Genomic DNA, 10,398 nt, shown 5'->3' with positions numbered 1-10,398 from the left:
CCCCGAGACACACGTGGATCTCAACAGGACGCACGGGGGTGGGACCCTGAGCTGGGGGCTGGGGGCTGGGGGGGTGGGCGGCCTGGCGGGGGTTTTGGCATCAAAAGTCAGACCTGAGGTAGAAAGAAACTCGCAGCAGAGACCCCCCCTCCCCCCCACCCACGCGGCCGGCAGAATGGGGGGCGGAGTGGGGGGGCAGAGGGCAGCCGCCCACGCTGCTGCGGTCAGGTGGGGGGAGCGGAGAGGGAGAAGGGGGGGTGATGGCGAGAGGGGAGCAGATTGTGTCTGGGGACAAAAGGATCCCCCTCCCACAATGATTGTGCCGCTGCAGTGAGAGACGGGAGGGGAGAACCTTCCAGAAGGAAAAGCAGGAAGAAAGCCCCGCGTCCAGCGCTACCCCCTCCTGGAAGGGTGGGGGGCTTCAGCGACCCTGAGATATACCAAAGAAACGGGCTCCCTCCCAAAGACACACATCAGCCCTGCAAGGCAAACCCAAACCCAGAGAGACTGGGGGCGGGGGGAGGGGGGCTGAGGACCACCCTCACGGTCTCCAAGGCAACAAGATGACGCCGGGGTCTGGAGGCTGGAGGCTGGAGGCGGGAGGCGGCCGGCGGCGCCCTCCCGCTCCGGGCTCGTTAGGCCGGGCTCCCTGGGCCCATTTAGAGGTTCCAGGCTCACCCTGGGAACAGCTGAGCTCCTCCTACCCCACTCCAGAGGAACGTGAAACAGCGCTACCTTGTGGGAGCTACGGCCCCACCCAACAGCACCTGGTCCCCAGGGACCCCAAACCGCGCCTGGGCTTAGGACGGATGTGCAGCTCGCCTGGTGGAGACCTTCACCAGCCCTGAACTAATGCCCCCCAGCTGCGCGCCCCCCCGATGCCCACCTTCTGACACGGGGCACAGGGTCGCAGAGGGAGGGGTACGGCCCCTTCTCAGCCTCTATTTAGTTCCTTTAGTTACTGCAGGGACCCCAGGAAGTACGAAGGGACAAAGTGGAGGAGATGAAAATGCTGGGGGGAGGGGTGGTGTTCAGGGTGCCGTGGCCCCACAGAAACCCTGCCCTGAGCTAAGGCCGGCTCACCCGTGTCCCCCGCATGGACAAGTCTCCAAAAGCAGCCCTTTCAGGCAAGGGAGTCCCCAGGCCGTATTCATCCCTGAGACAGGAGCCTGGGGCTGACAGGCGAACCCCCTCCCAGCAATTTCTCCTTTCGAGTTAAGACTTTGGGGTTCCTGACTGAGGAGCCCCGCATGAAGTAAGAACAAGTACGGTGATGTCTACCATTCAGCATTCCTGCTCCCCTTTCCCGCGGACCCCCGGCATGCAGCCCCTACCACAGCACCTGAGTTCATCGGCTCTGCTGACTCTAGCCCAGGGATCCAGTGTCCTGGGCCCGCCAGCTGCCCACTGCGCCACAGGAAATGCACAACCGAACCCAAATCAGTCATGGGAAAAATAAAAAGGGTATTACTTTTTTCTTTTTTTTTCTTTTTTTTTTTTTTTTTGCTTTTTCAAGTCCAGTTTCCCTGAATGAACACAAATATATAGATATATATATCCTTTTCCTAGGTTTGATTCCTCCCCCAAGAATAAAATAGAATATTTACAAAACAAAACCCCCGAAACCTCTTAAAAACCCTACAGACTTTGAAGTTCACTATTTCTTTAAAAAAAAAAAAAAAGTTCCCGAAAGCAACAAGAAAAAAATTCAACTGCTCTTGGCTCAGGGGTTTCATTCAACTCAAGGAGCTGGGTGTGGTGAGTGTGTGATGAAGAGGGAAAAAAAAAAAAAGGGAAAAAAACAGATAAAAATGAAAAAACACAGTGCAGGGATGTATGAGGTAAACAGGATTGGCCTGTCCAAACCAGACACCAGTCCACGTGGGTCCGCTAGGGCTACAGGAAAGCCCTAGGAGACATTTGCCTCTCTTGTTTCTAATTTCCTTTGCTGCTCTCACAATTCATCTCTCTGAATGTCCGAAACCTGAGTAATTCAAGTGTTCCTTGGTTTTCCCCTGTTTTATTAAATTTTCTTTATATATATATATATATATATATGTATATATATATTTTCTTTTCTTTTTGGCGTCAGCTGTCGCTCCTTTGTGGATACCTCCCCTCCCCACCCGTATCTCCCGCCATCCCGGCCCCTGCTTGGCCCACCTGGACCCCCTGACCCGTCTGGTGGGCTCCCAGGGTGAGGAGTGTAGCGGTTAAGGCAATGAGTTATTTGAGGTAGAAGATGCGGGGGGTGCAGACAACCCTGCTGGCCCCGCCTGGCTGCCTGCGCTGCTGCTGGTCCCGCTGTTTGCTCCCCGGCTGCTGCCACCTCCGCCTTTGCTGGGAGCTGAGGGTGGCGTGGGGGCCGGCGGCTGGGCGAACAGCACTCCTGGTGCAAGGACAGGAGACAAGTCGTGGAGAATTTAAAAGATCATGTGACAGGTGCAAGGGATTCCTGAGCGCTGACCCCCTGTAAAGAGCGTGCCCGCCCCCCTACCCCCGGCTTGCAGGACACTACCATCTCCTCAGCCTCCCACCATGGGGGTCTTTACAGCCACCGAGCTGTTCTGTGTCAACATCGCCACCTGGTGGTCTATAGGAGCCATGGGTCTGATCACATTTTTTTTAGAAGGAACCTGGAAACATCATTTGCTATAAGATATATAACACAGGATATGTATTTCTGAGCACTTACTCTGTGCTGAGCTCCGTGCTAAGTATAGGACACAGACTATCTCACTTGAGTCTCATGAGGGACGAGGTCTGGGCTCAAGAAGGCCACACCCCCGGGGGGTGGGGGTGGGGGCAACCAGGACTCGGGAGGGAGAGATGTGGTCAAGGTGGGCATGGGGGCTGGGTGGTCCTACCTGTGTACATGATTCCATTAATCTCTACTGACATGCTAATACTGTTGCTGCCATTGGTGTTGGTCAGGTTCGCAGCTGAGTCCTGGCGGCTCTCAGAGCCTGCGGGAAGAAGAAAAACCACCCTTTGTAATCATAAACCCACCTATGCAATGATCTGGGTGACGTGGGTCACCCACCAGACGTGAAGCTTCTCGAAGCGCTGGACAGGATCTCTCAGCAGCGCACACAGTAGGTACTCAATAAATACTTATTGAATAAGGATGTATTTGTCTCAAATTTGCTTTTTTCTTGATTAGAAGTATTTTTTCTTTTTTTTTAATAATTTTTACTGGACTATAGCTGATTTACAGTGTGTTAGTTTCAGGTGTACAGCATGATTACAAGTCTTAAGTGGTGTCCCCACACCCAAATCATGTCATTCTTTTTTTTTTTGGCTGTGCCACACGGCTTGTGGGATCTTAGTTCCCCAACCAGGGATTGGACCTGGGCCCTCGGCAGTGAGAGCGCAAAGTCCTAACCATTGGACCGCCAGGGAATTCCCCATGTTATTCTTTTTTTTTTTTTTTTTTTTTGCAGTACACGGGCCTCTCACTGTTGTGGCCTCTTCTGTTGCGGAGCACAGGCTCCACGGCCATGGCTCACGGGCCCAGCCGCTCGGCAGCATGTGGGATCTTCCCGGACCGGGGCACGAACCCATGTCCCCTGCATCGGCAGGCGGACTCTCAACCACTGCGCCACCAGGGAAGCCCTCCATGTTATTCTTTTTAATGACCACAAAGTATTCCAGACTTGATTCAAGAATTCCCCTACTGATGGACACACTAGTGACGTCATGCAAATAACTGCAGTGAACGTCCTTGAAAACCTGTGTTTCCTTGTTTCCCTACATTAGTTCTGCTCTAGATGCCAAGCAGAATCACCCAGTCATGGGGCAAGCACATTTTCTATTTTTAAAAGAGATTGCCAAGTTGTCACCTATTTACGTTCCCACCAGCAGGACCAATGGGGCCCCTTTCCGCACATCCTGACCAACGTTTGATATTATCAAACTCTGACGGGTGAAAAACGGTATCTCCTCGTTAACTTGCAGATCCCCAACTAGATGGAGTTGAACGGTTTTTCCTATGAGTTTACGAGTCAGAGCTGCCCATTTCTTCTACTGGTTTGTCTGCCTTTCTATCTTACTGATCCGTAAGCACTCTTTACACGTGGTGGCTACGGGGCCCTTGTGCGCATGCAGGAAGCACAGAGGGTCTGAGCGCCAGGGTGGTACCTTGGCTGTTGATCCGGATGCTCATAGGCAGCTGGGCCGTCATGGCCAGAAAGTTCTGCTGTAGCGCTCTCTGCATGAGCCGCTGCTGTTCCTCTGCCACCAGGGCCATCTTCTTCTCAGGAGGCTCCCCAGACTCCAGCTTCTCCCGGAGCTGCTCCAGGGCGGCTGCCTGGGCCGCCACGGCTGCCTGGGCCGCTACTGCCTGGGCTGCCACCACGGGGTGACCTGCCAGGGAGACTGGCAGGCGGCCGGGGACCGTGATGGGGATGGCCGAGTCCTCCTCTGGACAGGAGAGAAGAGGGGTTGGTGGCCAGAATGGAACAGAGGTGGCCCAGTCCCCACCTCCCACCCAAGGTAGGAATGTACCCCCTTGAATACCTCCACCGATGGGGTGCTCACTTCCTTTCCAGGGAAGTGTACAGGTTTTTGAATAGACACAAGTGCTATAAGATCCTTTCTAGTATCAGGCTGACATCAGATACCAGCATAATGGTAATATAGGTCACGGAGACAATACTAGTTACAGTGACAGTATCATAGTAGTATTTAGCATTAGTGTTATAGAGACACCACAATAGCACATGTTACATATAATACTAGTTATGACAAGAGCTCACCACATGTCTTGTCTAAAGCACTTAACGTGAACCATCTCAACAATCCCATAACCACCAAGTCACCCCTTTCTCCACTTTACCGCTGAGGAAACCAAGGCTCAGAGAGGATGGATAATTTTCCTGAGGCCACAGACCTGGAGAGAGGCTGAGCTGAAATGAAACCCATGCAGCCCAACTCCAGAACCAGCTCCTAACCATTCCCGTCCTGTGGTTGAAACAAACGTCCCCGTGGTTCCCACCCACTGGTCCCACTGTCTCCTCTTCTGACTCTCCCTCCCGTGTCTATCCCTGGTGGCCTGGGGCTGCCTCTCCAGGAGGGTCCCCACTCCAAACTTTGCAGTTGCCAGGCCCTCTGCTCTGGAGTCTCTGCAGCCCTTTCTGGTTGCCTCCCGCTCAGCTGAAAAGAGCCCCTGGGACCCATCAGAACCAGCTTTTCCTGGCCCCCTCGGTAGCTCCATTAGGTCCGAACCTCTCCCTTATCCGCCCCCGTCCTCCCTAGCTCCAGCACAGGACCTCGCATGCAGCAGATGCCTAATGACATTCATGGGTATCGCTGCAACTCCCCAAGGCTGGGGGGTAAACTGAGGCTCACAGAGGCCGGGGGGAGCTGTCACTGGTGAGACCCCATTCACCTTAGATCTGACCAGCCCCAAATTTTCAGGGCGCTGTGAGGATCACCTCGGATCCCCGGGCCAAGCTTGGAAAGTAGGGAGTCACAGCTCATGTGGCAAATGAGAAATGGAACCTCGGACAGGTGCACCGACCTGCTTGAGGCTGGGCTGCCACGTGTGTTAGCGAGGATTCAGAGACTTGCTGGAAGAGGGGACTGTGATCGGCTGGTGATGTCTGCCATGGATGGGGATTAGGGGTGGGGGGCTGCCAGCTACCTGCAACCTCAGGCCTGTTGCACGCTGGGCATTTTACACACTGCAGGCTCCCCAACACCCCCACAGAGAAGGCATAATTTCCCCCACTTTACGTGTAAGGAAAGCTGGGCTCAGCAAGGGGCAGTGAGCTGCCCAGGGGCACCTAGCAATAGCTTTAGGGGTGGTTAAAGAGTCCATTTGGGGCTTCCCTGGTGGCGCAGTGGTTGAGAGTCCGCCTGCCGACGCAGAGGACACGGGTTCGTACCCCGGTCCGGGAAGATCCCACATGCCGCGGAGCGGCTGGGCCCGTGAGCCATGGCCGCTGAGCCTGCGCGTCCGGAGCTTGTGCTCCGCAACGGGAGAGGCCACAACAGTGAGAGGCCCGTGTATCGCAAAAAAAAAAAAAAAAAAAAAAAAAAAGTCCATTTGATGACCCACACGACACCCTTGGTGTCTGGTGGGACAGTGTGTTCAGGAGGATTCTAAAGCTCAAAGGGAAAAGAATACAGTGATCAACTAGTAATGTCCGCCATGTGCAAGGGACTAGAGAGAACGACAGCGATGAAAAGCATCAGCCTTGGACTTCCCTGGTGGCACAGTGGTTAAGAATCTGCCTTCCAATGCAGGGGGCCCAGGTTTGATCCCTGGTCAGCAAACTAAAATCTCACATGCTATGTGGCCAAAAAATAAATTAAAAATCAAAAAATTAAAAATTAATTAATTAATTAAATAAAAACACCAGCCACAGGCAAGTGGACTGGGCCACAGTAAAACAGTGATTAATCAGTAATGTCTGCCACGGGTATAGGATGGGAAAATTGGGCTTGATTGGCCATGTCTGCCTTGGCATAGAACTGGAGGAAAAAATTATCGGTTCGTGATGTCTGCTGAGGGCACAGGTTCAGGGGAAATGAATTGATTAGTGATGTCTGCCTGCTACGGGGCCTGGGGCTGGAAAAATGGCAATTGATTAGTAATGTCTGCTACGAGCACAGCATAAGCAGGTTGGCTGCCTTCTTACACACCAACTTTGGGGTCTATCATCCCAGTTACCCAGGGAGGGGAAAAGGCAGTCCCCTCCCTGGGACACACCGCCAGGCTGAAGCTGAGTCAAGATCAGGCCCCAGGCCCCATGCAGCCCTCACCTTTCTTGATCTTGGGGGCTGGGGTGATGGAGCTGCCGTTGGTGCTGGCGGCCAGGCCCAGGGAGGACACAGGGAGCTTGGGCGAGGAGAGCATGCTGTGGGCCCCGCCCGGTGAGTAGGCGAAGAGGGAGCCCCCAAAGCTCTGGCGCCGGCCCTCCCTCCGGTTGCTGTCGATGGCGGCCTGGAGCTCATTGGGGTTGCTGAGGCCACGCTTCTCACACTCGTAGGGGTACAGGTACTTCATGTACCTGCAGGCAGGGGCAAGGGGACAGGATGGCACCTGGGATGCCTCTGGGGTCTGCATAAAGCCAAGCCCCGCTGCAGCACCAGCTCCTCAATCCCCATCCCACATCTCTGCCCGGAAGCAACCGGCAGCCCTCCAAGCCGTGGTCCTTGCCTGTGCTGTTCCCTCTGTCTCAATACCTGTCCTGTGACATGTCCCCAATCCCGTCCCCACATCGACTACCTGCTATTCTTTCAACACTCAATTTGCATAGCCTCAGAGCCAGGACATTCCACCCTCCACCCTGTGGTCTGGCCGCCCCCCGCCCCCCCCGACTCCTCCCTGCCTTGGGTCCTTTCTGCCCGGACGCTGCGGGCGGGCACTCACTGGGTGCGCAGCGTGAAGGCGGCACTGGTGATGGACGTGGGCAGGTTGAGGCCCTTGGTGATCTCCCGCCACAGCTTCTTGTTGATGACCTCCACCAGGCCGCCCTTCTCCGTCACCAGCACGTACAGCATGAACAGGTCGAGCACCTGTTTGGCCATGATGGGGATGCGGTTCACGGGCGTCCCTGCGGGGAGGGGGGGTGCCGTCACCTGGGGTGGTGCCCGACGCGTCGGTGAGCGCAGGTCCCCTCGGCATAGCTGACCTGGGGCGGCTCACTCTCTTGGGGGCCGTCCCGGACGCTGTGAGGGGTGGAGCAGCCTCCCTGCCCCACCCACTGGATGCCAGGAGAGGATGCCAGTGTCCCAGTGTCCCCTGGGGGGGGGGGCAGGGTCACCCGGGTGAGACCCCTGCTTGCGAGAGCCCTGAGGAGGCAGCTCTGCCTCAGTCTCTCCATCAGTGATCTGGCCTCATGCTGCTCTCACCTGGGTGGGTGACGGGGGAGCTGCAGGGCCAACCTGGGGGCCCAGCAGGAGAAACACAGCCTTTGTTATTCCTCCTACAGACACGACAGCTGCCAAAACAACTCTGCTGTGTTGGGGGCTTTGCAGTGGGGGAGGGAGGGCTTGATTAATCCACTTTGCAGCTTAGACACTGGGGAGGTGGGCCAGACCTGGGAGGGAGGGAGGGAGGGGGGGGGTGGCCCAGCCTCGGGAGGGGGCTCCTCCCTACAGACAGCCCTGCTCCCATCTTACACCCACCCCGATGCTCCAAGCCCCTGCACAGCCATCTCCCTGTCACCCAGAAGCCCCAGCCGTGGGAGCCCTTAGGTCTCAGCTTAGCCTGCCTGGCACCATCATGGCTGAGGGTGGAGAAGCCCCCACTTAAACCTCTCTCCCTGGCAGGGAAAGTACGGGTTTACTGTCTGTGGCCCCCACCTGCTGTCCTGCTCACATGGGGTCCCCCGGTGCCCAGCCTGGCATACAGCAGGTGCTCAATTAACAACAGGGAAGGTTGAAGGCCCCCACCCCAGCCCTGGGGGCATGCTTGCCGCCCCTGCAGAGGTGGCAAAGGGAAGCTCCAGGGTGGGTTCCTGCTCCCTGCCCCCACCCTGGACAATGCCCTGTACCCAGGACCCTGCTTCCTGGTCCCCCCTCTACAAGCTGGACATCCGGAACCACCTCCTGCCAACCTTGGCCACTGCCGGGCCCTTCCTGGGTTGCAAAATCCCCAAGGAATGAAGACCTCCTGGAGGGGGTTGAGGAAGATGGGCCTCAGACCCCCACGCTACCCACTTCATTTTCCAGCCCAGGAAGGATAGAGAAAAGCAACGCCAGGTGTCAGCAGCACACCCAGCCCCACAGATGCGCCCACAGCGCCCACCTGGCCCACCCAGGACGCTGGTTTAGGCTCTGCATTGGGAAAAAGAAGGAATCACACCAAAGCTCCTCCTGGGACCCTGCGCCCTGGTCCGGCAGCCGGGCGACGGATGTTTATAGAAGGAGTGGGGCTGGGAGAGCACAGAGAGGCACTGATGGAGGCGGGCGGGGGTGGGGGGGCGATAAGGAAGGGCGGAGAGGTTGTCAAGGAAACCGCAGGAAGGTGGGGTGCAGGCAGGACCCCTCCTCCATGTCCAGCCCCCAGAGAATTCAGAGAGCTATCCAGTTGGAGGCTTTTACTTTGTGATGTGCGGGAAAGACTACTTTATTATGGGATGCAGGACATGGTATCCAGATTCTCAGCCCCAAAGCCCCCGACCCCAATTATAGAGGGGAGGATTCAAGAGGAAGGTAGGGAAGAGAGGGCCTTGGAGCTGGGTTTTGAGGGTTGCATAGGAGTTTGTTGCTTCCTGTCCTCCAGGAGCACCTGGCTTGGTGAGGGAGACAGGGCTGGACACAGACCCTTGAAGCCCTGTGTGGCCAGGAGCTGGGGGCCCCAGAGGACCCCAGCCTCATCACTCTGGGGCAGCTCACCATACTTCCTCCGTGCCTCCAGGACACCGGGACCCCAGTCTGGGGCAAAACGGGTGGGCTCTGGGCCTGGGAGCTTGGAGCCCCGTGGTGGGGGGAGGGGGAGCGGGGGGCTCAGGTAGGTGTGGACGGGATGATAAAGGGTGGGTCGATCTCTCTGACCACATGGGGGGTGGGGGGCGGCGGGGTGGGGGGCAGCAGGCCTGGCTGGGTCTGGATTCCTCCACCCCCGGCACAGGAGGAGTTAATGTGGAGGCCGCAGCCCCCTCCCCTTTCATCTCCTTCCCTTCCGGCCTGGGCCTGGTTGGGCCTGTGTTTACAGAAGCTGCTGGCAGGGAGGGGCGGGCAGGGGCCCTGGACAAAGAAGCCGCCTGGCTGGCCCCTGAAACAGTCATAGCGCATGCAGCTCCCCTGCCCGCCCCACCCACCCCCAGCAGCCCCGCCCCAGCCCCGCCCCTTCCTGCTTCTGTGGCTCAGAGGCCCTCTCCCCTCTCCAGGCCTCAGTTTCCTTCCCTGAACAGTGGGGGTCGTGATAACCCTGCTGGGGGTGTGTGGGGGGAGGCGGTATCAAGGAAATGAGCCCCACACGCAGTGGGTGCTCCTGAGACCCCTGGCTGGCTGGCAGCTCTGAGCTGAGGGAAGGCCCTGGGGACCCTCTGGGTGCCCTCCTCCCCCATCCTCCCTGGGCCTGGCTCACCCTGAATGCCCCCGACGCCCCCCCAGCGTCTGGGCCGTCGTTTCCCCACCTGGACACCCACCCAGACCAGTCCCTGCTCCCCAGGCCTGGCCTCCGTCCCTGGTCGTCTCGCTGTTCTCAAGGCCGCGTCTGGCATCCGCCTCACCCCACACCCCAGGGTGTAGGGGGATACAGGTGGCTTGGGCCTGGTACACTGTTGGCGCATAATAACTGTGGACCTGGCACTCAGCACATCTGGGGCACTGCCACACGGCGGGGAGTGTTGGTGGCCCACCTTACAGATGGGGTAACTGAGGCCCCAGGTGGGAGCAGGGAGGGGCCGGGACCCAAACCTCCCACCAGTGGCGGCAGGAAGG

The 10,398-nt window shown here is 57.4% G+C and overlaps 1 protein-coding gene across 3 annotated transcripts in view; it reads right to left on the bottom strand.

Annotated features, from left to right (window-relative positions):
- Window positions 1–284: 284 nt before the first annotated feature.
- The window catches only part of ARID3A (AT-rich interaction domain 3A), a 34,870-nt gene continuing 24,756 nt past the window's right edge, over window positions 285–10,398 (bottom strand). For all 3 annotated transcript variants that reach the window (XM_060007255.1, XM_060007254.1, XM_060007253.1), the window contains exons 5-9: window positions 7,379–7,562; window positions 6,769–7,016; window positions 4,141–4,422; window positions 2,868–2,966; window positions 285–2,389 (exon numbers count right to left, since the gene is read on the bottom strand). In XM_060007255.1, the coding sequence (XP_059863238.1) occupies window positions 2,214–2,389; window positions 2,868–2,966; window positions 4,141–4,422; window positions 6,769–7,016; window positions 7,379–7,562 (989 nt within the window). In that variant the 3' untranslated portion in view covers window positions 285–2,213. The remainder of the gene's footprint in view (window positions 2,390–2,867; window positions 2,967–4,140; window positions 4,423–6,768; window positions 7,017–7,378; window positions 7,563–10,398) is intronic.

This window comes from Delphinus delphis, chromosome 3 (genome assembly GCF_949987515.2).
Source record: "Delphinus delphis chromosome 3, mDelDel1.2, whole genome shotgun sequence".
NCBI lineage: Eukaryota > Metazoa > Chordata > Mammalia > Artiodactyla > Delphinidae > Delphinus > Delphinus delphis.
The sequence above is the reverse complement of the archived record's forward strand: the minus strand, read 5'-3'. Positions and strand labels throughout refer to the sequence as shown.